Source organism: Dermacentor albipictus, chromosome 8 (genome assembly GCF_038994185.2).
Source record: "Dermacentor albipictus isolate Rhodes 1998 colony chromosome 8, USDA_Dalb.pri_finalv2, whole genome shotgun sequence".
Lineage (NCBI taxonomy): Eukaryota > Metazoa > Arthropoda > Arachnida > Ixodida > Ixodidae > Dermacentor > Dermacentor albipictus.
In genome coordinates this window covers 66,567,815-66,595,154 of record NC_091828.1, presented here as the reverse complement: position 1 = coordinate 66,595,154, position 27,340 = coordinate 66,567,815, and the positions used below count along the sequence as shown (strand labels likewise).

The 27,340-nt window shown below is 49.2% G+C and overlaps 1 protein-coding gene across 1 annotated transcript in view; it reads right to left on the bottom strand.

Moving 5' to 3' along the window:
* LOC135914268 (cytochrome P450 3A13-like) overlaps positions 1 to 27,340 on the bottom strand; it is an 81,309-nt gene that overhangs the window by 27,910 nt on the left and 26,059 nt on the right. Inside the window, exons 4-7 of the mRNA XM_065447045.2 lie at positions 13,514 to 13,610; positions 12,228 to 12,353; positions 6,693 to 6,936; positions 947 to 1,077 (exon numbers count right to left, since the gene is read on the bottom strand). Coding sequence (XP_065303117.2) covers positions 947 to 1,077; positions 6,693 to 6,936; positions 12,228 to 12,353; positions 13,514 to 13,610 — 598 coding nt within the window. The remainder of the gene's footprint in view (positions 1 to 946; positions 1,078 to 6,692; positions 6,937 to 12,227; positions 12,354 to 13,513; positions 13,611 to 27,340) is intronic.

Sequence of the window (27,340 nt, the reverse complement as noted above, 5' to 3'; positions counted from 1 at the left end):
TATTGCTTAGAAAATGTATGTCGTTTCACTAGTAGGCGGACAACGGTAATTAGAATTTATTAATCTGTTCCTGTGAAATACCTGCATAGCTTTAATAAGAGGAAATACCGAACAGCTAATTTTCGAATACGGACTCGAATAATTATAGTGCAATATCCGATTCGTATTCGAAACTTAGAATATTCCCCCACCCCTACCTTTTACCAAATGAACTCTACGCAATGATGAAAATTCACTTTGGCCACAAATATCAAGCATTTTGCGTTCAATCAGTACGATTCATTTGGATGGTTGTCTTCCTTCTGTATTCATAATCGCCTCAGTTACGAAATACGATATTCAATTACATCTGTCAATTGTACTTGCCAAACAGCATTTTAACATGATCAAAGGTGATGCCATTCTTTCCTGTCCTGGTAGCAGTAATTACAATTACCGCTTTTAAATTAATGTTACATGACAGAAACTGATACAATTTTTTTCACCACGGTGATGCCAATGGGTACAATTCTCACGGTATTTTGTTTTTTTACGGAGGTTCTGCTCTCTTCTATTTGACTCTTGAGGCACATTGAAGCTCGAATTTATTACAGTATCTATGGATCGGCGGCTAGGGTCAATTTAAGCATCTAAGTATTCTGCGCCATGTGAAAGTGCATGCTTTGTGTAATAAGATGTATTGTTTATTGAGCTAGATTGCTTGGTATAAACGTTCGAAGCCTATGGAACCGTATGTCAATGTAGCGGAGAACAGGATTCATAGTGTCTCTACAGTTTACGGTCACCAAATTGAACTTGTTTGCTCCTAAAATAAAAGCTACGTACTTTGACGATAGCCCTATAACTATGACACAAAGAATGGGTTCACATTGACAGACGAATCCAAGATAACAAGGTTTAGTTGCAGTATACTTAAAAAGTATATCAAGTATACTTGATAACTTACATCAGGGTTTTCTCTGCGGTGATTGATGATTGGAACCATTCTGTCTGTCATCTCGTCCGAGGGTAGTTGAGCGAAAATAGACTTCACGGCGATGATAATTTTGTGTAGTAATCTACTGTCAGGGAGGATATCTGGAAGTCACAAAAAAATCACAACCGAAGTTTTGGCGTAGTTTTGCACTTCCTAGAAAAAGTTCCGTGTGTATCTCCTATGTAACTATGTAACTTTTTACTTCTTACTATGCAACTTCTGGTGGCTATTTTGTAATTTTAGGATCAAAGCCAACGAATACCGGAAACAGCGAGATGGCTTGCTACCAGCTGCAGAGCTTAAGGCGGACTCTGATGACTGAAAAACATGGCCAACGTGCGAGATGTTTATGTGGCTGCAGCAGTACCTTCCTTTTGGAAACTACGTTCCTTGAACCATTATAGAGAAATAAGTTCCCAAAAGCGCCTTAGTGAAGTGCAGTTATTTTTCACTTGTAATAAAGCAGCTGCGTCTCGTGTTTTCAGTGGCGAGTCGAAGACGTCGACCCATGCTGTCATTACAAGATAGATCCTGCTGTTCGCTGCTGCTGGACTGATCTTGAACTATTATCACTTTTGTAATTACCTCAAATTATATTTGGTGGAGTTTGCAGGAATCGCTCAAGTCATCGTGGAGCTCCACACTCCTACGTCGCCTACCTACACCATGGCTGACGCCACGAATGCGTCGCCTACACCAATGTTTGTCCCTGTGACTTCCGCCGGCGTTCTATGTCAGCGCGATTCGGTCATCTTAACTGGACCAGAGAACATGATTCCGAAGACTGGCTGTCTGCTTATGAATGCGTTAACGCTCACAATAAGTCGGACGACCAAAAAAGCAACCAGCCCATACCGGCAGCTTTCCCTCTTCCCCCATTGTAAGAAGCCTGTGCCAACTCTGACTCCGGACACACAACAAGCCATCCATACCTAGATATTTCAAGCACTTCCCCCCGTTCACCAGCTAGCTTTAGTGACGGCACCACTTTTCTATGCTGAATACCCGCCTGTATACACGCCTCTGATGACACCGACAATCCAAGTTCACACTTCCGTCGCTCAAGTACACTTCCGCGATGGCACTACCTCACCCCCGTCGTATTCCGCCCCACTGCCAACGCTGCCGGTTTTCATTTTCTCGCTTCATGGTAGCAACTACAACTTCTTCATTGAGTCGACACATGTTGCATGACAGATGTGTTTCGGCTGTGGAATCACCCATCGCCTTCCACACTTCTGTCATCGCAGAATGTCTTCTAACCGGAGCGCCTTCAGTCAATTTGGTATGCGCCGTAACATGTCACTCAGTCTCGGTGCGTAGATGCTCAATCAATCAATCAATCAATCAATCAATCAATCAATCAATCAATCAATCAATCAATCAATCAATCAATCAATCAATCAATCAATCAATCAATCAATTAATCAATCAATCAATCGTCCTTATTTATTTCACTGAAAACAGTACATTACAAAGCTCATCACAAACTGACCATCACAAAACGTTAATCCTAACCACAACTCAGAGAGCTGCCATTCGCCTTGCCCACGTCGACAGTCACTCTTACCTGTGCATCGTCGACCGCCTACGGACGAGGCAACCTTATTAGCGTAGTCCCGCAGGTAAGAACTGCAAGCGCGTCAAACTTCTATAGACTTCAATTTTTTCCTCAGAATATCATTGACGCGCATGTTGAGGGAGCAGCCGCACAAGTGCTTGTCGGTAATGGGGCCCCCGTTTGGATCCTCCGTGAAAATCTTTGCGGTAAGCTAAAACCGTCACTGCCTCTCTCTCTGACGTGACAGCTTTCACTCCTACCGCGCAATGTATTTATCCTACTGCTGTGTACACTGACCGTGTCCTCATCCAAACTGTTTTGTACATCATCGATTTTTTTCGTGTTGCCAACTTCGAGATCTCATCCGCGGATGGGAATTCCTCTTGTGTCATAGTGCCATCATCAGTTGTTGTCACTAGCAAGTTGCCCTTTCGCTATTATGCAACTCACTATCGGCCGGCGCCGACAACTGTGGTTATCCAATCTTCATTGACGCTGATGTTGACGTACCTCTGGAGATGCCAGTGCCTGCGGCCTTGTCCCTTGTTGCCGCACCAGAGTCAACTCTTGTGTTTACGACATTTCATGGGCTTCCTCATGGCAAGGACTTATTTCTCCAGTTAGCCGTGTTTACCGTTACGTTTGGATCTGCCTGGATGCTCACACGTAATCCGCACCTGCACCCGGTGACCGTAATGAGTGGTGAGACCCTAGGATTTGTTTGAGGCGTCACGTGTAATAAAGAACTCGAAGTTTACAATGGCGCCCCCCGTTCGCATCTTGCCGCCGTAACTTGTTTCATAAACGCCGCCTTCAGCTATTTTCGACTCCGTCATAATCCCATCGCATCCAACATCCTACGCTCCTTAACATCTTCATTTATTCTTCGACTAAACTAACCATCCTTGGGTCAGACGAGAAGTGCATGTCATACCGTAAACGCCGGATAATACGCCGTCTCGCGACAGCCTACACATCCCGTTTTCGCAGAACATCGACGATTTATCACGGAACATGTTAATGACGAGCAACAGGGCACTGTTATTCGACTTTCCTAATGCCCTTGATTGTGATGTGTGGCTCTGGGGTAGAAAAAAAATGGAGGCGTTCAATTTTGTGTCGATTATCGCCGCCTTAACAAGATTAAAAGAAAGGATGTTTACCCTCTGTGCTCAGACAAGCCTACATGCTATACCTGAAAGCGACTGATCTCGCTGACGCATCCTCGGGAAGCCACGTCACTCTTCTTCTGACGATCGGAGGATCACATCTTCTTGATAGGTACAACGCACTCAACTTCAAAGAACCATCTCTGGTGCAACTGCCCCGAGAGTTTGACTTCAGGAACGTGGTAGAATTCTTTGACGCGAATTTCTAGCCAAAGGAAAACAAAGCCTACTCTCGTTACGTCTTCCGCACCCGAGTACAACTTTCCGATGAAAGCTTGGCCATTTTCGCGAAGGATTTGAAGTTAAAGATTAGAGAATGCCACTTCGGGTGGTAAAGGAGAAGGTGATGCGTGACCAGATTGTCTACGGAAGAAAAGAAGAAAGAGCTCGTGCTGACATTTTGAAGCTGAAAGACCCCTTGGTAGAGGAAGTTATCAAAGTGTGCCTCGCGCACGAAACAACAAAGCAACAGCTGAAGGTTGGCAAATAGGCAGCCGCACGCACCCAAAACAGCGAGGAGAGCGCTGTGAATAAGCAGTTACTGTGGACGAAGTCACGAAACCTCAAGCAACACATGTCCTGCGGGGAAGCAAACATGTAACAACTGCAAAAAGCTCAACGCCTTCGCAAGTGTGCAGGAGCAGTAAGACTGTCACCAGCTTGAAACCTCAAAATGATTACTCTGATGCTATGCTTATGGTTCGAGATGGCAGAGAAAACCCGTTGTCTATGGCGTTAGATGTCATTGGAAGGAAAGTGATTTTAGGTTAACAGCGGAACTAGTGTTAACGTCATCATGCAGAAGAGTGCCACATCACATCAGATAAAGAAGGCATCAACAAGTCTGCGCATGTGGAACGGTACAAAAGTGACACCGATAGGCAATACAAACTTGAGTATGATCGCTCCAGATGGGCACGAGCATGCTGCGGCGTTCCTCGTTGTAGGAGATGACCTCACGCCACTTATCGTATGGCAGACAGCTGAGGCCATGGGAAACATTACGGTGAGCTATAATTGCCAGCGTCTGGGAGGAACACACAAAAGGCTCGACTAATCGCATTTTCCACAAGTACATAGCTCTCCTTGAATAGTTCTTATGCTCGCTGCCTGGGAAGTACATCTTGTAGTCAAACCATCAGTTTGCCTGAAACCAGTCAGAAGCTTCCTGCCATCATCCCTGTCATCCCTGGCAGCATCCCTGTCAATCCTTGTCAGCATCGAGGTACAACTAAAAAAAAAACACCCAGACACATGGAGCAACATGAAATGATTGAGATTGTCAGAGAACCTACTACATGGCTCAGCTCAATGATCGCCGCGACAAAAAAAAAGAAACGGTGAAATGAGGATATGCATTGAACCACCAGCCCTGAACAACGCTCTGGAAAGCGAATGACACGCGCTACATGTCCTAATGACGTTTTGCCAGAGGTTGCAAAGGCCAAGATCATCTCAAAGTTTGTCCTACGCACAGATACTGGCAATGCATCCTGGATGTAGACTATAGTATCCTAACTACATTACAGACACCAATGGCACGTTTTAAATAGCTCCGCCTCCCATTCGCTTTGAAGTGAGTAGCGAAATTTTTCTGAAAAGACTTCAAACAGCCCTCCAAGGGCTCAAAGTTGTGCAATGCATAGCGGACGATTTGCTGGTTTTTGGTGTCAGTGAAAGTGAAAGAGAAGTGCGACATTTACGTTTCCAGGTAAATCTTTCATATCATGAGTCGTCTATACTATTGAATCAAGGTAAAACGATTTGCCAAAATCCCTCTCACGACGACTGTCGACAGTATTGCGCTTGGTACTGAAGCAATATCGCGACACAGCGTATGGCCACTGCGGAGACGCCTTATGTACGAGAGGTGTAGTGCAGCTCGACTCCTCTCTCTGGATTCCTTGTGAGCCATGTGCGCCATTTATTAGTGCTATTGAGGAGTCCGGAGATGGCATCCTAGATGCGTGGCACGTCGCTGAAGGGCAAACGCTGCTGGTTCCTTCTCTGTTCGCACGCACGAGGGCACATGTTCAGTGAATCGAGTTGGCGTGAGGTTCTGTGAAGAGCGGCCCGTGCCCATGTGCATCCATGGCGCAGCTCCTCAAAGCGTTGGCTTGACAGCAGTTCATCGAAAAGTGACGCGTACCAAGTGCATTTTGGTTCAGTTTTCTAAACTGTCGGTCCGCTGTCCTTGACAGTAAAGTGGGTTCTATTGTACTCGCACCCGAAATAAAATTGAAAACTTTCGCGATGGTGCATGCGACTAAGCGAAATGTGAAACCGCAAGATCGGCTTTTCAAAATTGAGGTGCGCTCCTCTCCCACTCTGCTGTTGCTACTGCATGCTGCTCGACACTGCAACACGCGGTGCCATCTGTCAGCGTCGCCAGAAGGTGCACGCTCGGCGCGGGTTCAACTGCACTGATGATTGCATAAATTAAAAGAATATATTTTCATTAACGAGCGCAATATTCTCAGTGGTAATAAGGCAATTACAGAGATTGGCGTCCATTGGCACACACTCAGGGACGCAAATTGGCACAAAAAGGTTGAATGAAGAGCAGCACAAACCGAGTGGCAAATACACTATGCTCCAAGACAGTGCGAAAGAGATTGATTGAAGAGTGGTGAAGAGTGGTCACCTGACTTTCGTCACACCATTGTCGTCACGCTTTCGCGTCCTTCCGGGGAACTACATTGTAAAGTAGCTTAGAGAAATGAGTAAGTACCATTTTTGCTGCACACGATAAATAATCCAACCTTGTTTAACTTAAACCGCTGCCCTCCTGTAGAACATCCGTCATAAACCAATGCGTCTTTAGGCGCCGTTGATTCGCACAATTTTATTTTGTCTGGTTGTTATCTCGTCACTATTTTGTCTTATTTCTGCTGTTAGGCCAAACATATATTAGAAAGATTTCCATCTTATGAGTCTCCGGAAGACATAACGTGGCTTATATGGACTCCTCTATTAAACCACTCACTGAGAAAAAAAAGCCAGGTGCCTCCGAACTGGCCTACACTTTGGCGCGCGGCCTTGCACAGAGCCAGCGAAGACGCGTCGTCCCGCTGGATGTCCGTGCGAGCGCCGGCGAAGAACTGCAGACCGAAGTCAGTGGCCATGACGCAGAATGGCTCGAACACCTCGATGCAGCCATCTGAGCATGCGAGCTTGCGGTCCATCGCCCGGAAACAATCTTCGACGCATTCTTTCATCAGCGGAACGGCCTAGAACACAGTAGGAACGTGACACACGGTCTTCACTTAATAATCATGCCAGCCTGAAATAATAGGCCACCTATAGGCACAAAACAAACACACAAGCAAAAACACACAAAAAGGAAGAGCAAAGGCAGAAAGGAACAAGATACATGGAAGAAAACATCCCATGTAAACCATAGCCTGCACTCAATGCAATCTGAGAGAACGCGATTTTTGTTAAGCAAGTCAATGTCCGACCACAGTGTAGACTACCAGTAGAACTGTGTAGTCAATACCAGTAAAGCCAGGGCACTGTGTAAACGAGAATAAAGGAAAAAGCTAAACCGAAAAGAGCTTGGTACGCAGCGCAGCCATTGGTCAATATGTTTGAATTATCAAAATGATAGGGCCGGTGTACGCAAACAAGCTCATGTGCTATAGCAGTTAAAACAACATGTCGACAATTTGCCATATCCAATGCCACGTTAGCAAATATACCCTGAAACGAAAGGCAATGCTTTTGAAACCTTTAGCGAGAATTGGGGCATTGTGCTTGACATATATTTCCTTTTTTTTTGGCTAGCAATCTATCGCTGCTCATCTACTTAAAATATGTAATATGGCGGCCTGTCTCATAATTCGTGATAGCCTGCACAACGGATGGCAATTTATCGAATAATGGCACCAAAAAGTCAGAGCCTCTCCCAGGCTTGTAGGTAAACGCAACGACACCAGAGACCTACCTGTACCTAACTGAATGTGGAAAGCGTTGGATGGGAGTTCCTCTTATGTATTGAGAATGAACTCCATCCGGAACACGTGCTACAGGCACTCTGCCGAGTACGTCTGTCCTTCCGAATATCCGTAAAGATTGTGTCGTACGACGCGAACTGACAGCGCTACAGGGTATCCTGCATTTATTGATGCTGATCGGCTGCTAGGTGCATGTATCGGTTCTTAAGCTCAGCAGCCAATGTTTTGCTTTGCAGAAGTATTTCCATATGTGTAAAGGCCTGGAGAATATGCATGCTATCGGCTATAAATAATAGCCGTTTAGTGGCAACATCAGATGGCGGTGAGCCAATGGTAGTTTATGTGCTTGTAGGATGTTTTCAACCGCACAACAAACGTTGATATCCCCAACTCCTCCAAAGAAGGTTCAAACAAAAACGTTACTCGCAATGCATGGCAGTCGTCGGCCCGTGGCGTTGTGCGAACTAAATAACAAATAACATTTGGAAAGGTGCGAGCCACCAGTGATCCCTCCGTAGGTGATAGGAAGATGCTGATCACGTTGCTTAGGTAAAGGCTGCCTTCGTCACATAGAGTGGCGATCCATCATGTGCTAAGGAATATGCGGCATATATTGGAGTGGGCCATATGCTTGAGAGTGCACAAACCTGCTCAAGGTAGGGATTAAGAAATGGAAAGGAAAGCATTTTACTTGCTGCTATGCGCGAATTTATATCCTTTTTTTTCTGTTTTATTGTCTTTGTAGTGCAGACAGAATGTAAGGTGTGGCCAAACGAGAGGAGAACAAAAACGAAGAGGACCCATTAGGCGCAGTAGAAAGAAAACTCATTCGCTGATTGGTTCTAACGAATGGTTCATGTTACAGCTGCGTGCTCGCTGCTGCTTGTTATTCGTAGAGATCGTCGGCTTTACGTTTATGACTGGTGAGGAAATATAATTAACTGCGTATTGAATTGCTTAAAAACGCAGTTTCTTTTTCTAGATGGAGGGAGAGAGCGGTCCAAGCTGCTGGAGCCATGCTCATCTGGAAGCTGTTGTTCAGGTGCATAAATGAAGCCGTCAGTACAACGATTTTGTTGCGAACCACATTTGCAACGCGTAGCCTGACATTGAGAGCCACGAGCCCAGGTGAACAATGGCACCATCGGTAGAGAAGGCCCTTGAGGGTGCTTTAGCGTGAATCAATTCCAAACTGTTCGTTTTTCTTTCTACAATCAGTAGACCCGGATTAGTAAAAAAAATTGTTCGGGCAACCCCCACTTTGTTTTTCTTTTATGCGAAGTTGCGAGAACCGCGAAAATTCTGTTTCTCGTTTCACTTATACGCACTGATCGTGTATGATTAGATAAAAAAAATTTTTTCAAAATTATTTCAGATGCTAAGACTTCCTCACCAATAGCCTAACGCGATTGGTCAGTATGTTTTCGGGCTGTGCCTACTTCGCTGTCTGTCTTGTTACGCCACAAGCCCCCGAAAACATATGACGTCAATGTGACGTGTACGCATTTAAGATACACTAATGTGCCGAACAAGAAAAAATTTTTTACAGAATAGGCGAAGGATTCCCCATTCCGAAAGCGATATAGGATGTCTACCTACTGATTGCTCTGGCGCTGCCTATTGGGAGCTGCAACAGATAATTCGTTTATTTCCGTATGTTAATCATTTTCCTTGGAAATATAGCGTTGTCGCGCACTTGCGGCATGTATAAGACATGACTCTGTTAACTATTGTTTGTTTTAGCGGCATTTTTCACCCTCCGTTGCACGCGAACGCCATTTTCGACCCGCCCCCGCAAGCAAAGCAAGGTAGAGCAGACCATCTGCAGACGCCAGCGCCACCCTGGTCTCGTTATCTGCTTTCACTGCGTCATAGCTCGGCTCCACTGAAACCCAGTTCACTCCAGCGGGCTGCTCACCTCTTGTAAGCCTGTTAGATACGAAAAACTTGTGATGGTCAACAATGCCTTTCGATTTGAAAGCAAACAAAGGTTACCTCTCATAAATAAGGAAAGTGTTTGATGGGGTGGCTCAAACAATTCTGCGGGCTATCCCACGATCTTTGCGTCGGCGGTCACGTAAATTTGACCTAAGGAGATTGGAATAAAAACAGATTCAAATATGTTTACGCTGTATGGTCCCTCATCTGCGAACCACCTGGCTATGTAGCTGATGTTGCATCTATGCCGCGTTGAGCGGCTGTTAAACGAATATTTTGTTTGTGGAGCGGACTGAGAAATTATACTAGTTCCTGGCAGCAGTATATGAAAGTAGAGCTTGCTACTGGGCTTTCTATCAATATTATCTCCAACTTGGGGAATGCAGTTGTTCGACCAAAGCGCAGCTTTAGCGCACAGCCTATAAGGCATACTAGGACACAAACTAAAACCTCTTACACTAAACGGTTGCCCCACGAACATTGACCGCTGAGCACCAAGTAGATCAACACTATACTTTGCTAAATGAGTCTTTAACTATTGTATATTTCTGTACATTTTATTTAGAAGTTCGGAACTGTAAGTGACGCCGGCTATTGCTTTTGGCGTTGTACTGCCACATACCAAAGCAATAATGAATGAACCGGCACTGAACAAAGTCCAAAGGGACGCATACACAATGCAAGACGCACTGAAAAATAAAGTCAGTTCACACAAATACGTACGCTAAATGCTGGTCACAGAAAATCAAACAAATAATGTTAATCACGCCAAATTCGTAAGCAACCTCAAATGGCGGAAATTAGTAGGCTGCCTGCCGATATGCCTTATCTTGTTTTCCGACCCTGTAGTTCTTTGTGACGTTAGACCCAATTGACTCATGCACCAATAACTGAACGAACAAATAAATAAATTCTTGGTTTCACTGGGTATTGAACCATGTGTGTGTGTATATGAAGTGTGGTTTGCACGGTGTAAATAAAAAACTTCAGTGCTCTCCCTCTATGTGAAGAAGGATGACCAGCGAAACTGTGTATGTGGGTCGCTCAATGGATCCACCTCCGTGGCGGATGGGCCCAGCATTGAGCTATCTTCGGAATCGGCCCACATATGGGGAGTGTTTAACGCGTGCTTCACCACAGCCGCGGGTCTGCCCGGCACTGCGCTATCTCTGGGATAGGCTCACGTATGGGGAGTGCTTAACACCCGCTTCACCTCAACCGAAGGTTGAGAAGGTATTACACTATCTCCGGGATCGGCCCACGTATGGGAAGTTTTTTGCTTACCACCACGACACGAAAAATACCTTGGGCCGTAGACGTATACCTCACTGAGACGCGGTGTAGTACGGCTGAGGCAAATCAAAGGTGATCGCACTCTCTACAACAGCTGTCATAGGAGTCCTTGACGAAATTTTTTTCGAAGATTACTGGAGGCGCACGGGCGAGCAACGGCGTGAGCTGCCTTCGCCGCCTCCCGTCACTGAGCAGCGAAGGGTCCAGCTCTGATTCAAGGTGACCTTCCCGCGTCGCTTCGTTTGGGCGGCCCATCGTTCCCTGGTCGCTACCCTAATATACTCTAAGTGAGGGGCTCTAGCTTCGGCGGTCTTGGCGACAAGACGAAGATGCTCTGCTTCAGACCATTTGCGATCACAGTTTGTAAGCTCAGCAGAAACGAGCAGCTCCTTCAATCTGGACATCGAACCGGCATGCAGATGGAAGAGAACCGAAGCGATTCTGTCTTCTACGCCTGCTAAGGCAAGCGAGGGTGCGCATTTATTGCAAGAAGATGTATGTACTGTAGATTTTTCGAAGACAGTTGATGTGTCTCACGAATGAGGTGGCATTTGCAGCACTGGCGCCGCAGAGTTTCTCACGATAGTTACGAGAGGGAACTGTGGCACTGAGAGCGTTGATCCGCCGTGGGAATGGAGGTCAGTACGTGAATTTGTCGGATCTGCGTTTTGTGGAATAAGATGTTCCTGTTGGCTTGCCTAATTTCAAACTAATATATACTCTTATAAATGCGAAAGATTCTGTAAACGCGCGTTATAGTTACTAATTGCAGCGGTTTAGCCTATCGAGGTGGCTAAATGCAAGCTGCGCCCCCAATCTCAAAGCACTGGCTTGCACGCGAAAAATTTGTAAGGGCCTTCTATGCAGATTTCCTATGCATGCTGCGATGGTGTAATGGATTCAATATCGGGCGTCTGTGGCGGAGATGCTGGGTTCGAATCCTGCCTCATCAGACAATTTTCATATTCTTTATTTACTTATATATAACATGGTGCTTTGTCGTGAACGATGAGTTTATGAAGTCATAAAACCGCTTGAAGGGAGAAGAACGAAGCCCAGGTACATCCTTGTCCTAACCATCGTTCAATGCTGGCTGAACCACGCCGCTTGCAACTCCCATTCGTAGTAGCACCACACTTCCTCCTCAGAATTATTGTACGAAGCTGCACGCTTTGAAATGGTGCAGTAATAGACTATTTCACTGCGCCTTTACTAGATGTCGCCACCATACCACTAAACGTAGGTAAACGCGTTCGGCGTTAGAGGCCAGATACATAGGAAAAGGTGACTCGGACTGCACAAGAGGTTTCACTTGAAAATGCAATTTCACCTGCCTTTTTGATATTGCCCGTCTTGAAGGCGGGAAGGATGATTTTCTTCAAGTAGCGCCAATCGTCGCCACTCACTCTGCTAATTCGCACTTCGTTGACGGCGAGGTTTTTGGACACATAAGCCATGACCTGCAAAAAAAAGGAATGCGAGAAGGAATCAGTTTTAAAGTTAATTGGTCAGAAATACCGATAGAAAGTGTAAAAGCAAGTGGAACCAGTGCAAACAAAATGAGAGAGAGAGGAATATTTTTGAGGAAACGCAGAGAGGTTGGCCTGGGATGACATCGTTAAGCCTGGAAATTGGCTCACATCGTAGGAAAAAAGCTCAAAACGAAGCGTGTTTGAGGAGTGATAGCGAGCATAGGTATAGTAGCGTTCCATTACAGAACCATGTACGTTTGTATCCAAAGGGTGCGTTCTCTGTTTCGAATACAGGCATATGTACACAGACATCGCAACAGCGCCTGGTTGGCTGGATCGTTGACATAATGGCGGGCCATGGGCCGAGTTATACGCTCACTGAAAGGTCGCCTATTGAATGATCCCACAGAAGGTGCGAAATTTTGTGGTTCTTATTCGGGATAGGCAAACAAGCACGTGCTCAACTGTCTCAAGTGCATCACATGTATCACAACCTGACAAATATTGTCTTGTAAACGGAACACCTAGTCTACGGCTGTGGAGAAGGCTTGCATGGCTACACTCGATGTCACACGGCGTTTGAATTGTTATATGGGGATTGAGCCTATAAAGACACTAGCAACAATTGCCTTGTGCCCAATGTCTTGCTGACGTTTTCCGCATAGCGTCGATGGCTGGAGAATTCTAATCTGGCGTTGAGAATGGTACAGTGATGTACATGCCGGCATACAAGATCATTTTTACTTTGGGCCACAAGTCCATGAAAACTTTCTTTAGCGCAAAACGACAGACACAAGAAAGAAGACCAGGACAAGCGCGCTAAACAAAGTATTCATGGATTCGCACCAACTAGCCCGCCAACGCATTGTGCTGGACCACAAGTCCATACTGGCAGCCTGAAGAATTTTGAAACAAAGCCTCACAAGGTGCCGCACTCAACGTTCCTACTACCGTTCAAGGCTCTGGGAAGCCGCTATCTGTACACCATGATAAATTTAGGGAGGAGCTGGAGCTCTCTAACATTCAGCGCGGTACTACTGCGTATAGCTGATTCAGTTGAAAAAGGTGATATGCAGAGAAGCTTTTCTTTAGGGAGAATTTCCATGCCGAAGGTCATTTTCCAATGTTTAGTGTAAACCATATCTCACCTGTCGTCCTGTGAAATACTGGAAGTCTTGGATGAATATACGCTTTATGAATTCATGATCTCGCAGGATGATTCCAGGCATGACGCCGTTATAGTAGCTATACAAAGACCAAAAAAGAAAAAGGGTGTAGCACTGGTGTTAGCACTGTTGTCCACAAAAGAAGTGATGTTGAGCAATTTTTCATTCAGGCAGAGATATAAAGGTGGCCAATGGGACTACAAGTAATACAGTAAAGCTGAAGCTTCGAGTGGCTACTCGCAGCTTGAGCTTCAGTGCATTCGTAGAAGAGCGTTGCCTTACCGCATGATAAAAAAGCATTTGGGGGAGCCAATAATATTTGTTGGCAGGATAAATAGATTTCACTGAAGTTTTCTTGAATGGCTGCTAGAGGCGCCTCAATGACTCAGTACCTATGTAATTGTGGGAGAACAGGAAATCGTGGATTTGATTTCCGACCACATGCAAGCTATTTGTGCGACCAGACTTAAAAAATTGCCGTGGTTGAACGGGGTTAAACCAAGTTTGTCGAGCAACAACACGGTTTTGTTTGCTAAGGGAAAGGACACAGACACTGCTCGGCGTCGTCAGCGACTGCGGCATCTACAAGTGTACCACAATTTCTGAATGTGTGTATCAGCAACGTTTCTCTCTCATGGATCCCTCAATTCCATCTCCACTTCATTCCGGAGAGTGGCATACCCATTGTCCAACTCTACTTAAGTCCTCACCATGGTGGGAGTTTGACCATTCCCATTCTTTGAGTGGCTGATCGTTTTTCCATAATTATTTGCTACTTGCGCTTAAGCATGGTGACAAACAAAGCACATTTTGAAGCATTACCGACGTAAAAATAATGCAACATACTATATATTCACACAAGGGACAACACGCTTTATTGCCTGTTATCTCTCCAGGGCATTGTTGCCTGCAGTTTCTCTTATCACTAGCCTTTGGACAAAGAATACTCCGAAATAACCTTACACCGTGTCCGCCACAGTGGGAGACCGCAATTATTTGAGGAAAAAGCAGGCAATATAATTGCGCTGAAGGAGAATGCTGTTGTCCCAGTAAGTGGTTCAGAGCCGAAGAAATCAACGAAGCATATCTCCTTTATTTTGTTTCATATGCAACGTTTTCCAGCTTACGGCTCCGACCAGCTGTTATCACGTCTTCCGTTTACTCGACAGTGTATAAAAAAGTCTGACGCGCTTTCCAAGTCATGGTTGACTCAGGAAGCGTGCAGCCGTTGCCAACCTGGCCACTTGCCGCCAGCATGCTTTTGTCGCTGACCAAGTGTGCCCTCGCTAAATCGAAACATTCTTCAGAATTTGTCTCATTAACTTAAGGCTAAGGCTTTAGCTACTACGTCCATCATTATTTCCAGGACTTTTCATGCAAACTATAATAATAAGGGGGCTAACCGCATGCTTGCTTTCCTTTGCAGCAACTTCTCCTCTGCTACCGTTACCGTCAAACTTCTACTTTACAAAACCCTAGTGAGGCCTAAACTCGAGCACTTGTGCTCACTTTGGACCCCAACAAGCAAACATTAACCGAAATTCTTGAGACTATTCAGAAATGAGTCGGTCTCTTCATTTTCACTATTTACTCTCATCTATAAAGTGGATAAGGAATGAAAGAAAACTTTTGCTTATTAGAATTAGCTTCCTGTATAAATCTCTATAGAACTTCTCAGCCACTTGAACTATATTATCCATATTAGTAATGACATTGCCGGCTTTGTCTCTTAGCGCATACATCTGATTCTTGCCTATTCCTAGTTTATTCTTCACTGCTCTTAGGCATCCTCTGTTCTTGTGAGCATGCTCAATTCTATAAATAATATACGTCCTTGTGTCAACTATCTTAAGCTTGTTGATTAACTTGGAAAGTTGTGCCAGTTCTATTCTAGCTGTAGGGTTAGACACTTTCATACATTACCGTTTCTTCATCAGATCTTTCGTCTCCTGCGATAGCTTACCGGTATCCTGTCTAACGAAGTTACCATCGACTTCTACTGCACACTCCTATTGCACACTATTGCTTCATCACTAAGGTCCTCATCCTGAGTTAAAGCCGAATACCTGTTCTGTAGCTTGATACGTGATTCCTCTATTTTCCCTCTTACCGCTAACTCACTCATCGGCTTCTTATGTAGCAGTTTCTTCCGGTCCTCCTGAAGTCCAGGCTAATTCGAGCTCTTACCATGCTATGGTCACTGCCGCACACCTTGCGGAGCACGTCCACATCTTGTACGATGCCAGGGTTAGCGCATAGTATGAAGTATATTTTATTTCTAGTCTCGCCATTCGGCCTCCTCCACGTCCACTTTCGTTTATCCCGCTTGGTTAGCTGTGCCACAATGTTCGACTAGCATATGCTTCTGTCAAAAATTTATCTTACTACACTTTCATTTAGCCTAAAATCAAGCACGCATGTGCAATCGGGGATCCTGGTCAAGGTAGTCATATAATTAGGCTAAAATTTCTTGAAAACGCGTTTCACAATTTATCTTCTCGGATTATTGCTTCACCTTTAGTGCGACGGGCGTTAGGTCGCTAGATAACCTTCCTAATCACACGCTTCGCCGTAAAGCGTCCCGTCTTTCTCTACACCAGAAATCCTTTAACGGGTCTCGCCGGGCTTCCAACATTATACCAGCCTTCCACCACGCCGAACGCACCAGCCTCGACAAAGTCGTGTACCTCCTTCTAGCCTGTACTACGGCAAATCAGCCTTCAGTCTTCGTTAGAAAGTTAAGGGATTTGAATAGCCTTTCTGCTACTGCTATTCGCGACTCCAGTTATTCGCGCACCACCTAGTGGCCGCACCGAGAAACCGCCGATCAAGGCTTAGGCTTATAGGTGAGCGTTCGGCAGATATCTGGCTGATTCAGAAGTCAATTGTAGGGACGCAAAGCTAACGAACATTTGTTTTAAGACGCCTACGTTCCCGCACCCGACCGGCTCCTTCAGTGCTTAAGTGGCGTGAGGCGCAGCTAGGCTGATATGCGTTTGTGGTGCTTTGACAGGCACGCATAGACTTTTCGTATACCTTGAGCGCAAACAGCGGAAAGTGTTCCTCAGGAACAATTGATGTTAGCAGGCGTCTCCAGGATCTGCCAGGATTCCAAAAGGCACCTCCGCCGGTGGCTGCTTTTTCTCTCCAAAATGGCTAATGCGGTGGTCAAAAACGTCACAGTGTTTTGCCCCAGCACCGCGTTTTCTGTTTATGTGGCATAGATAACTCTTTTGTTCACGAATTCTTTTGAGGAAGTTTTCAAGCGGAGCTTCTATTGACTCCTCGTAGGTGATGTTGACGGGCTCATGCAAAAATGCAGTTGCTCCCAGACCCGAGAAGGTGTGAGGAAGGGTGGTTTCAAAAGTTGACAGCTGTGCCGGCACCGGAACGTGAGTGACTAGCAAGAATTACAGCTGTCTGGGCACGCGCTACCGCCACGCGCGCGAGCAAAAAGAGCCGCTTCGCTTCATCCGGGGAGGGGAAGGGCAGGAAAGAGTTTCGCTGACGCTGCGCCGGCTTCGTTTCCGTTCAGTTATGTCTCAGAAAACGGATGCTACAGCCACGCGTTGTGCTTTCCCCCGAGAAATAGGCAGCGTTTGACGAGCGGCGGCCAGACCTAGCCCATGAAAGGGCTCGCGGTCGGCGCGCTCATCCAGCCGTTACAGCCACCCGAGCACATGTAATGCGACAGTAAGGAGATACCGAGCTGAGGGAGCTGGAGGCCGAAGCAATCCAGTGCCGTTACCTGTGGGTTAATTAGCCTGACAAAGGAGAGGTGTACGCCAGGCAAGCTTCGCTTACCCCCATGTTTTTGGTAGGGGATTGATTGGTCGTACTTTTTAGACTGGGCCCAATATACGACGTAGGGCACCCGGTGCAAGTAAGCTGGTATACAATGGCCTTCGACTTCTCGACAGGAACGAGGTATTTTGGACTAGCGAGGACGCTACCAACCATAAAGAGAGGCTTGCGAGGGACGTCAACGCCTGCCCCTCGCACCACACAGGCGAGGGGCAAGCTATGTGGTCTCGCTGGTGCTTCGACCACATGGCTTAGAGACACTGTACCATGCCTGGGTGGGACGGTAGCCACATTCTTCCTTTCCTTCTCTTCCGTATTCAGAGGGCACGGTTAATAAATGCCTTTGTATAACCATTCCTCCTAATGTCACAAATTTCTGCATTCTCTTCCTTCTCGAGGTGCAGATTGTTTCGGCTGTCTTGGCTACGCTTCGGACTACAAAATTCTTCTTGCAGGTGGGGTGATTAGAATGAAACTGAAGATCTTGTCTAGTATGTGTCGGCTTTCTGAGTACGGAAAAGGAAAAGATCACTCGCTCTCTTTTCACGACCACGGCTAAGAAATTCTGGTTCCCTCCCTTTTTTATATGTATTGAAAAGAGGTTTATTGGTGGCTCCTAATGCAAAAGTGCAGCGACCGGGAACGGCGAGACAGCCCGAAGCACTGTCCAAAAAGGCGACAGTAATCAACAGCGCCAGCGGAGCCGAGCCCCGCGTTGGCGATGCGGCTGTGCCGCGAGGCGCGTCTTCTTCTTCACAATATCAAGCCGGACAAAAAGAGCCATCCTGGTGCCTTAAGAATCAGGAGGCAGAGGGTCGCGGTAGAGCTTGAGACGCGAGACGTGGACAATGTGGCGCCCACGACGGCGCAAGTCTTCAGGTGGTGACAGTGTTTCAATTAGAAAATTTACCGGAGATATTTGCTCCAATACTCGGTAAGGCCCTTCGAATTTTGGGACGAGTTTCGAGGAAAGCCCCGGAGTCTGGAAAGAGACAGACAACCACACAATTGGATTGGATTGGATTGAAGAAAACGTTATTTATGCGCCCCGACGAGGGCCCACGTCATCCTCGAAGTCGCCGTTACTCGGCGCGGGTCTCCGCTTGCCGTTGCCGGCTCGCTGGGTCCCTGCCTTTCGAGTGCCTCGAGGACCTGCTGGATGGCCCAGAGCTGATCGTCTCGGTCATAGCTCTTCGCGGCGGCCTCGAGCCGCGGTGGGAGTGTTCTTGATTTTGAATCTTCTGGATATCTGACGCAGTCGCACAAGACGTGCGAGTAGTCTGCAGTCTCCCTCCGGCAGACTCTGCACATATCTGTTGGATATGTCTTGGGGTACATACGATTCATCAGTCTCGAGCTCGGTAGCGATCCGGTCTGGAGCTGTCTCAGTACTACCGCCTCCGCTCGACTCAGTCTCGGGTGCGAGGGTGGGAGAGTCCTGCGAGCCAGGCGGTAGGCCTTCATGATTTCACTGTAATCTGTCATGCGGTCCTTGGTTCCGAACCACGTCGGACGGTCTGTCGCTGGGGCGCGGTTGGTTAGCGCTCGCTTCGCGGCGTGTGCCGTCTCATTATGGTTCTCATTGCGTCCCGATGCGTCGCCCGCGTGCGCCGGGACCCACTTGAGTCGTACTTTTCGTTCCTTTAGTTTGACCGCTCGCAGTACGCGCTCAGCCTCTCTGCTGATTTCGCCTTTGGCGAAGTTTCGCACCGCCTGTCTTGAGTCGCTCAGCACCGTGTGGCAGTCTCCGTCGGTGATGGCCAGGGCGATGGCTACCTCCTCCGCTTGTTCCGCTCCGGCGCTTCTCACGCTCACTGCCGTCCTCGTGGCGCCGGTCGACGCCTCTATGACGACCGCTGCGAAAGCGTTCCGTTGGTATTCGGCCGCGTCCACGTACCGCGCGTGTTCGTCGTTGGCATGCTGGTCAATGAGAGCCTTGGCCCTCGCCGCTCTTCTTCCCTTGTTGAACTCAGGATTCATGTTCTTCGGTATAGGGTCGATTCTGGTCTGGGGTCGGACCTCTTCGGGGACGGGGAGCTTCATCTCCACCTCGTTCGAGCGTCTAATTCCCAGATCGTCCAGTATCTTTCCCGGCTTTGGTCATGGACAGCTGCTCCAGTTGAGAAGTCCGTTGCGCTTCGGCTATTTCTTCGAGCGTATTGTGTAATCCGAGTTGTAACAAGCGGTTCGTGCTCGTGGACTCGAACAGGGCCAGTGCCGTCTTGTACGCTCTTCTGATGAGCACGTTGATTTTGTTTCGTTCGTGCTGCAGCCATCTGTGGTAGGCTGCAACGTACGCGACGTGGCTGATGACGAAGGATTAGACGAGCCTAAGTAGGCTCTCCTCTCTCATGCCGGTCTTTTGGGAAGTGACTCGTTTTAGAGTCGAATCGCGCTGGCTGCTTTTTCCCTGAGACGGGTGATAGTTTCGCCGTTTCTTCCGTGCTTTTCGATGACTATGCCTAGGATCCTAATTTTGCCCACCTCAGGGATCACGTTGCCGGATTTGGTGACGATTCTGATTTTTTCGTTTTCGCGTTGTCTGGTCTTGCTTCTGCTGTTTTTGGTAGGTGGGATTATGAGAAGTTCCGATTTGCTCGGCGAACATCTCAGTCCGGTGCCTTCCAGCTGATCTTCTATTGTGTCGACAGCGGCTTGCAGCGCATCCTCGATGTGGGCGTCGCTGCCACCGGTCACCCATAGCGTGATATCGTCCACGTAGATGGTGTGCCTGACGTCTTCGATGTGCCCGAGCTTCTCGGCCACTCCGATCATTACCAGGTTGAACAGCATCGGCGAAATGACCGATCCCTGCGGTGTGCCGGTGCTCCCGAGCTTCTTCTCTTGAGTCTGTTGGTCGCCTGCTCGTAGCTCGACGGTCCTGTCCCTGAGGATGTCCTTGATATAGTTGCAGGATCTTTCGCCGATGTTGAGCTTAGAGACTTGGGACAGAATCGTCGAGTGTTTCACCGTATCGAAGGCGCTCTGCAGGTCCAGCCCTAGGATTGCTTTGTTGTCGCGGGTGCTGCCGCCATCATCAATGATTTCGTACTTGAGGTGCAGCATCGCGTCCTGCGTGCTGAGGTGCTGTGTGAAGCCGATCAAAGTGGCCGGGTACAGCCCTTCTCCTTCCAGGTAGTCTTGCCACCTGTTGAGGAGGACGTGCCCCAGCACTTCGCGCACGTAGGACGTGAGCGAGATGGGCCGGAGGTTATCCGTGTCCGGCAGCTTCCCCGGCTTGGGGATCAGAATTGTCTTGGCTGTCTTCCACAGCTTTGGCAGCGCGCCGCTCTCCAGCACTTGTAGCATTTTGCGAGCTTTTAAATCGAGCCGTCGTCGAGGTTCTTGAGCGCCTTGTTCGTGACGAGGTCCGGGCCGGCTGCCGACCGGCTGTTGAGGTCGTGCACGGGCGCACGTACCTCCTCGACGTCGATGTCACGATCGAGCTTCGCGTTAGGCAGGCCGCTGTACGGCGCGTGCTGTTCGGTAAGTGTAGTCGGCAGGTATTTGTGGTTTATGCGCCTGGTGACTTCACCGACGCCGTGTGCTGAGACCGCCTGATGTATGTGCCTGGCGAGTCTTGGTTTTGGTTTCGTCGAGCAGGTGCCGCAGCAGGTTCCACGTCTTCCCGCTGTGCATCTGCCCGTCTGCCGCGTTGCAGATCTCGTTCCACTGTTGCGTGCAGAGAGCGCGGCAGTGATCCTCGATCGCTCGGTTCAGCTCCGCCACCTTCTTTCTCAGTCTGCGGTTAAGACCTTGTTTCTTCCAGCGATTGAGTATCGACTGTTTGGCTTCGATGAGATGCGCAAGCCGGCTGTCTACTTTGTCTACCTCCGCGCCCGTTTGAATCTCTTTAGTCGCGTCGCGCTCTTGGTGATTTCGGCCGTCCACGAGTAGATGTCTTTGATCTCGTCGTCACCGTCGCTCTTCTGGCTTCTGGCGTCTCGAAATGCATCCCAGTCTAACCATCTGTGTGTTTTGATGCTGGTGTCGTGTTCCGGTATGCCAACTTCAACGATGGTGTGGTCGCTAACTAGGTCGGTCCCCGTGTTTCTCCAGGTGATCGCGCCCCGGATGTCGTTCTTGACGAACGTGAGGTCCGGAGTGGTGTCCCGGGACACGGAGTTACCAATTCTCGTCGGATGTGTCGGGCCCGTGATGAGGGTGAAGTCGAGTTCCGTGGCGTCTTGGTACAGGTCGCGGCCCTTTGCTGTGTACTTGTTGTAGCCCCAGGCAGGGTTCATCGTGTTGAACTCTCCGCACGCGATCAACGTGTTGCGACCCGCTGCGTTGCTGGCTCTGTGCAGAAATGTCTTGAATATCTGTTTTCTCTGCGATGGGTTGCTGTAGACGTTGAGCAGAAATATGCTTCCTTTTCTCTTCATGCCCGGGATGATTTCGGTGAGTGTGTGCTCAATCTTGATATTGCTGTGCAGCTCATGTTCGACGAACGTGAGTCCCTTCCTGACCACGGTGCACAGGCCTCTGCCATCGGGCGGTCCCTTGTGCACTCTGCAGCCGAGAAGGGACGGTGCGTCGGTGAGTGTTTCTTGTAGTAGTGGTTTGCGCGCGGTATGTACGATGTGCTGTTGGATGACAGCCTTCTTCATTGCGAAGCCGCGACAGTTCCACTGCCACGCGGCTACACTTGCTGCTGCTGGTGTTGCGTTGGCGGCCATGATTGCGTCGGCGTCTACGGGGCTCCCTGGTTGGGTGGATGATGCGCGAAGAGGGGCGCAAACGTCGGGTGGCTTACCATCGGCTGTAGGGTCCTTTCGATGTAGGCGAATCTGTTCGTGTTCTCGGCTTGGTAGGTCTCCATTGTTTGTTTCAGTGCTGTCACTGCTGCGATGTTTGTCGTGATTAGCTGTTCGAGTTTGCTGAATGTCGCTTCGAATTTCACTTCGAGGCTATCGATGCGATCGTTTTCTGTTTGCGTGCGCGTGGCCTCGATGACTCGCTTCTTGGTGCCGGTTCCTCTATGGCTTTCTCCTGGATGTTCGTTGTCGTTTCCTCGGCCTTGCTTGTGCTTGGCGTGGGTCTCTGTAGAGGCTCGTTGTTGCATAGCAGCAACTGACGGATCTCGGCGATCTCTTTCCTGAGGTTGTTGATGGTCGCTCGCAACGGCGCGTTTTCTTCTCTTAGGAGCTCATTTGCCTCCCGGACCTTATTAATATCTTCTTTCTTCGTGGTTTCGGTGATTTTCTGCGCGTTCCTTATGTTGTTTCCTTTCGCTGCGTCGACCCAGCTCACTCGCTCACGTGATGGTGACGTTTTCCTGCTGAGGCTTCTCTTGCAGCAACTGCTGTCTCTGGATTTGGGCGCGCGGTTTTCCAATGCGGTCCTTGACTTTCGCGCAGCTGGAAGCTTGTCGAGTGGCGGGAAATCGCCCTCCGACAGCACCTGGCGTTCGGCCTGTGGGTGCTCCCATTGTCGTTTGCGCACTACATAGGGGATCTTGTATTTCGCCTTAAACGTTCGGTCTCCGGTCGGGTGTTCGCCTCCGCAAAACTGACATTTTGGGGTACAGAACGCCTGGAGCGTAGGTGGTGTTTGGAAGCGTGTCGGTGCGGTTTTCTTTCTGGCGCTGCTGTTGCTCTGCCGTAAAGGAGCGCGCTAGCTGGCGGCATTCTTCGGCTTGTCGGGCGACGTCCGACACAGGTAGAGACTCGGAGACGTCAGAACGGTATGGAAGAAGCGTGTCGATGGTATGCGTAGGCTCGCTGCCATACAGGAGGAAGAAAGGTGAAAATCCCGTAGTGGCCTGGATCGCGGTGTTGTACGCGAACGTGATGAATGGAAGGATGCGGTCCCAGTTACCATGATCAGATGCCACGTACATCGACAGCATGTCACCAAGTGTGTGGTTAAATCGCTCTGTGAGCCCGTTAGTCTGGGGATGGTATGCCGTGCTTGTCCGATGAATAATACGGCATTCCGAGAGCAAACTTTCGACGACTGCGGAGAGGAAGGCGCGACCTCGATCACTGAGAAGTTCTCCAGGTGCGCCATGTCGAAGCACGAAGCGATGTAGGACGAAAAAGGCTACATCCCGCGCTGTAGCACTTGGTAAAGCAGCAGTTTCGGCGTAGCGTGTCAAATGGTCAACAGCAACTACGATCCACCGATTGCCGTCTGGTGTCATAGGAAGCGGGCCGTATGGGTCGATGCCGACGCGATCGAAGGGTGTGGCAGGGCACAGGAGCGACTGCAAGGCACCAGACAGGCGTAAAGGCGGTGATTTGCGGCGTTGACAGTCAAGACAGCACCGAACAAACTTTTGTGCAAAATTGTACATGCCACGCCAGTAGTAGGGGTGGCGAATTCGTTCGTACCTCTAGAAGACTCCAGCGTGGCCACACTGTGGATCGTTGTGGAAAGCAGCACATATTTGTGACCTTAAGCTGCGCGGAATCCCCAGAAGCCCCCGACGGCCTTCAGGAGAGTAATTGCGTCGGTAGAGCAGCTGGTCACGAGTGGCAAAATTACCTGCTTGGCGTCGGAGGCTCGGGCTACAGGGATAGTCGATAATCCAGATAAATAATCGAAAAGAGAAGCCATCCATGGGTCACGACGTTGTGCGGTGGCAAAGGAGTCCATGTCGAGAGATGACATGGAGTGTGCGGAAGTTGTTCCGCAGGCCGAGTCTAGAGGTAACGGTGAACGAGACAGAGCGTCTGCGTCGGAGTGTGTTCGCCCACTGCGGTATACGACGCATATATACATAAATATATATATACATACATATACATATATAAATAAATAAATAAATATATCGTACTCCTGGATGCGTAATGCCCAACAGGTTAGGTGGCCAGTGGGATCTTTCAAGTTGGCAAGCCAACAAAGCGCGTGGTGATCTGGGACCAAGTCGAATGCGCGCCCGTACAGGTATGGTCCGAACTTGCCAAGTGCCCATATTAAGGCCAAGCACTCTTTTTCGGTCACGCTGTAATTGGCCTCAGGCTTCGTGAGCGTGCGACACGCATAGGCGACACGTATTCGGGGTGGCCGGGCTTTCGTTGGGCGATGACGGCGCCGAGACCGACCCCGTTGGCATCTGTGTGTACCTCTGTTGCAGCTGACGGGTCGAAATGGCAAAGAATAGTTGGGGGGGGGGGGGAGGGTGAGAAGACGGCTTAGCCTAGCAAAGGCGGAGTCACATGCGGAGGCCAGTAGGAGAGGGTGGTGTCACCGCGCAGAAGCTGAGTCAATGGCGCCATGATCGATGCGAAATTGCGAACAAAGCGCCGGAAATATGAGCACCGGCCCACAAAACTTCGAAGTTCTTTGATGGTGTGGGGCTTCGGAAACTCAGCGACTGCTCGAAGTTTTGCAGGATCGCGTAGAACGCCGTGATTGGACACAACGTGGCCTAAAATGGTGAGCTCTCGCGTGGCGAAACGGCACTTCTTGAGGTTGAGTTGGAGGCCAGCGTTCGTTAGACAGGTCAAAACAAGTCTGAGGCGGAGCAGATGAGTCGGAAAATCGGGCGAGCAAACCACGACATCATCGAGGTAAACAGACATATGGACCACATGAGGCCGCGCAGCGTGTTCTCCATGAGTCGTTCAAAGGTGGCAGGGGCGTTACAAAACCCGAACGGCATTACGTTAAATTCATATAAGCCGTCAGGCGTAATGAATGCGGTTTTCTGGCGATCGGCTGCAGCCATCGGTACATGCCAGTACCCTGAACGCAAGTCAAGGGGCTAGAAGAATTCTGCTCCCTGAAGACTGTCGAGGGCGTCGTCGATGCGCGGCAAAGGATAGACGTCTTTGCGCGTTACCTTATTTAGCTGACGGTAGTCGACGCAAAAGCGAATAGACCCATCCTTCTTGCGAACGAGAACGACAGGAAATGCCCAGAGACTGTGCGAACGTTGAATAACGTCACGGCGCAGCATATCTTCGACTTGGGTGGTAATGACACGATGCTCTTCGGCAGAGACACGGTACGGTCGCTGACGTAACGGCTGATGTGAACCGGTGTCAATGTAGTGCTGCACTTCAGGCGTGCGGCCCAAATGAGGTTGTGAAACGTCGAATGAACTTCTAAAGTGGTGCAGGAGATCAAGAAGGTCGGCGTGTTCGGCAGGTGTGAGGGTATCGGCGATGGCACTCGAGAATGCATCCCTGGACGTCTCCTCAAGCGCGGAAATTGAAGATAACTGGCCTGAGTCGACATCAAAAGAGTCTCTGGGGACGTCAACCAAAGAAGAAGAGTCGAGGAGTTCCACGAAGCCAAGGCATTCACCAACGAGCAACGTAATAGGCGCACAGAGGGGATTGAAAAAGTATATATTGCTGCAGCCGCCGGTCACGTCAAGTGCTGCGGAGGGTAGTGGAAGAGATTTACGGCTCATGAATACCCGCCGTGGTTGCTAAGTGGCTATGGTGTTAGGCTGCTGAGCGCGAGGTCGCGGGATCGAATCCCGGCCATGGCGGCCGCATTTCGATGGGGGCGAAATGCGAAAACACCCGTGTACTTAGATTTAGGTGCACGTTAAAGAACCCCAGGAGGTCGAAATTTCCGGAGTCCCCCACTACGGCGTGCCTCATAATCAGAAAGTGGTTTTGGCACGTAAAACCCCATAATTTTTTTTACGGCTCATGAAGACGTCGGACGGTGTGAAGAGGACCGTTGCATCAGTGATGACATCGCAAGAGACGGGTGAGAGAGCGAAGGAGCCAGGTGGAATATCTGTGTCCTCGCGCACGGTAAGTTTAGAAGGGCGGTCACAATCGTCGTGCAAGGGTGCGTCACAAGGGGAAAATTCAACTCCGGCGAGTGCGCTGTCGATCACGGCTTTATGACTGGATAAGAAGTCCCATCCGAGGATGACATCATGCGAGCAGGTGGGAAGAACAATACACTCGACTATGTAAACAATGCCGTGAATAATCACAGGTACAGTACAGGCTACGCGCGGAGTGACGTGCTGCGCGCTTGCCGTACGAAGCGACAGTCCAGAAAGCGGCGTGGTAACCTTGCGCAGTGAACGGCACAGTCTGGCGGCTATCACAGAAACGGCTGCACTGGTATCCACAAGGGCGAACGCCGGAACACCTGCTACACAAATTTCGACCACGTTAGCAGGACAGGCGCGAGGACTTAGTTCGAATGGGGCGCAGTTCTTGCCTCGTGAACTGCGACGTTCAGTTTTCCTGGTCAGGTGGTGCGGGTCGCCGACGCATTTGGGAGGGCGAGCGACGCGAAGGAAATTCTGGAAGGTCAGTACGAGCATACGGTTGGGGCGAAGGAGCGGCGTATTGGCGAAAGGGCTGGCTGCCGTACTGGAAGGGCCGAGAGGCGTCGCCGAACGCTTGAGGCCGACGGCGGCAATATCGGGCGACGTGTCCGGGAGTGCAGCAAGAATAACAGATGGGACGATTGTCAGACGTCCTCCAAGGATTAGCTCTCGGTGCGGTCCAAGATGCACGATGGGCTTCCGGTGGCACCGCTTGGGAATGGGTCGCGAAAGACGCAGGCGGAGGCCTGCGAACTGCCTGCGCGTACGTAAGAGGCGCGGCCACAGGCAGGACTGGCTGCGCATAGGTGAGAGGCGTGGCGACAGGCTGCACTGCCAGCGCAGAGTTGAGATTCGCGGCTGCAGGAGGCTGATGGTGTGCGGAAGCGACAACTTGAGCGACCTCTTCGGAAATGAAAGTGCGGAGCGTGTTTGGAAGACGGGAGGTGGGCTCCTGAGTGAAGGGGACTAAAGAAAGTTGGCGGGCAACATGCTAACGCACGAAGTCCTTGACCTGTTGAAATAATGAGCATGGGTCGCACATGCTGTCAAGGCTTGCCACCAAGTCGTTGCTTCCCAGAGCACGACGAGTCGAAGCGCGTGGCTTCCTTAACTCATCATAACTTTGGGATAGGCTGACGACTTCGGACGCAGTGCGCGGATTCCTGGCTAGGAGCATCTGAAAGCACCGTCATCGATGCCCTTCAGTACATGGTGAATTGGCTCAGCTTCGGACATTGCGGCGTTGTCTCGTT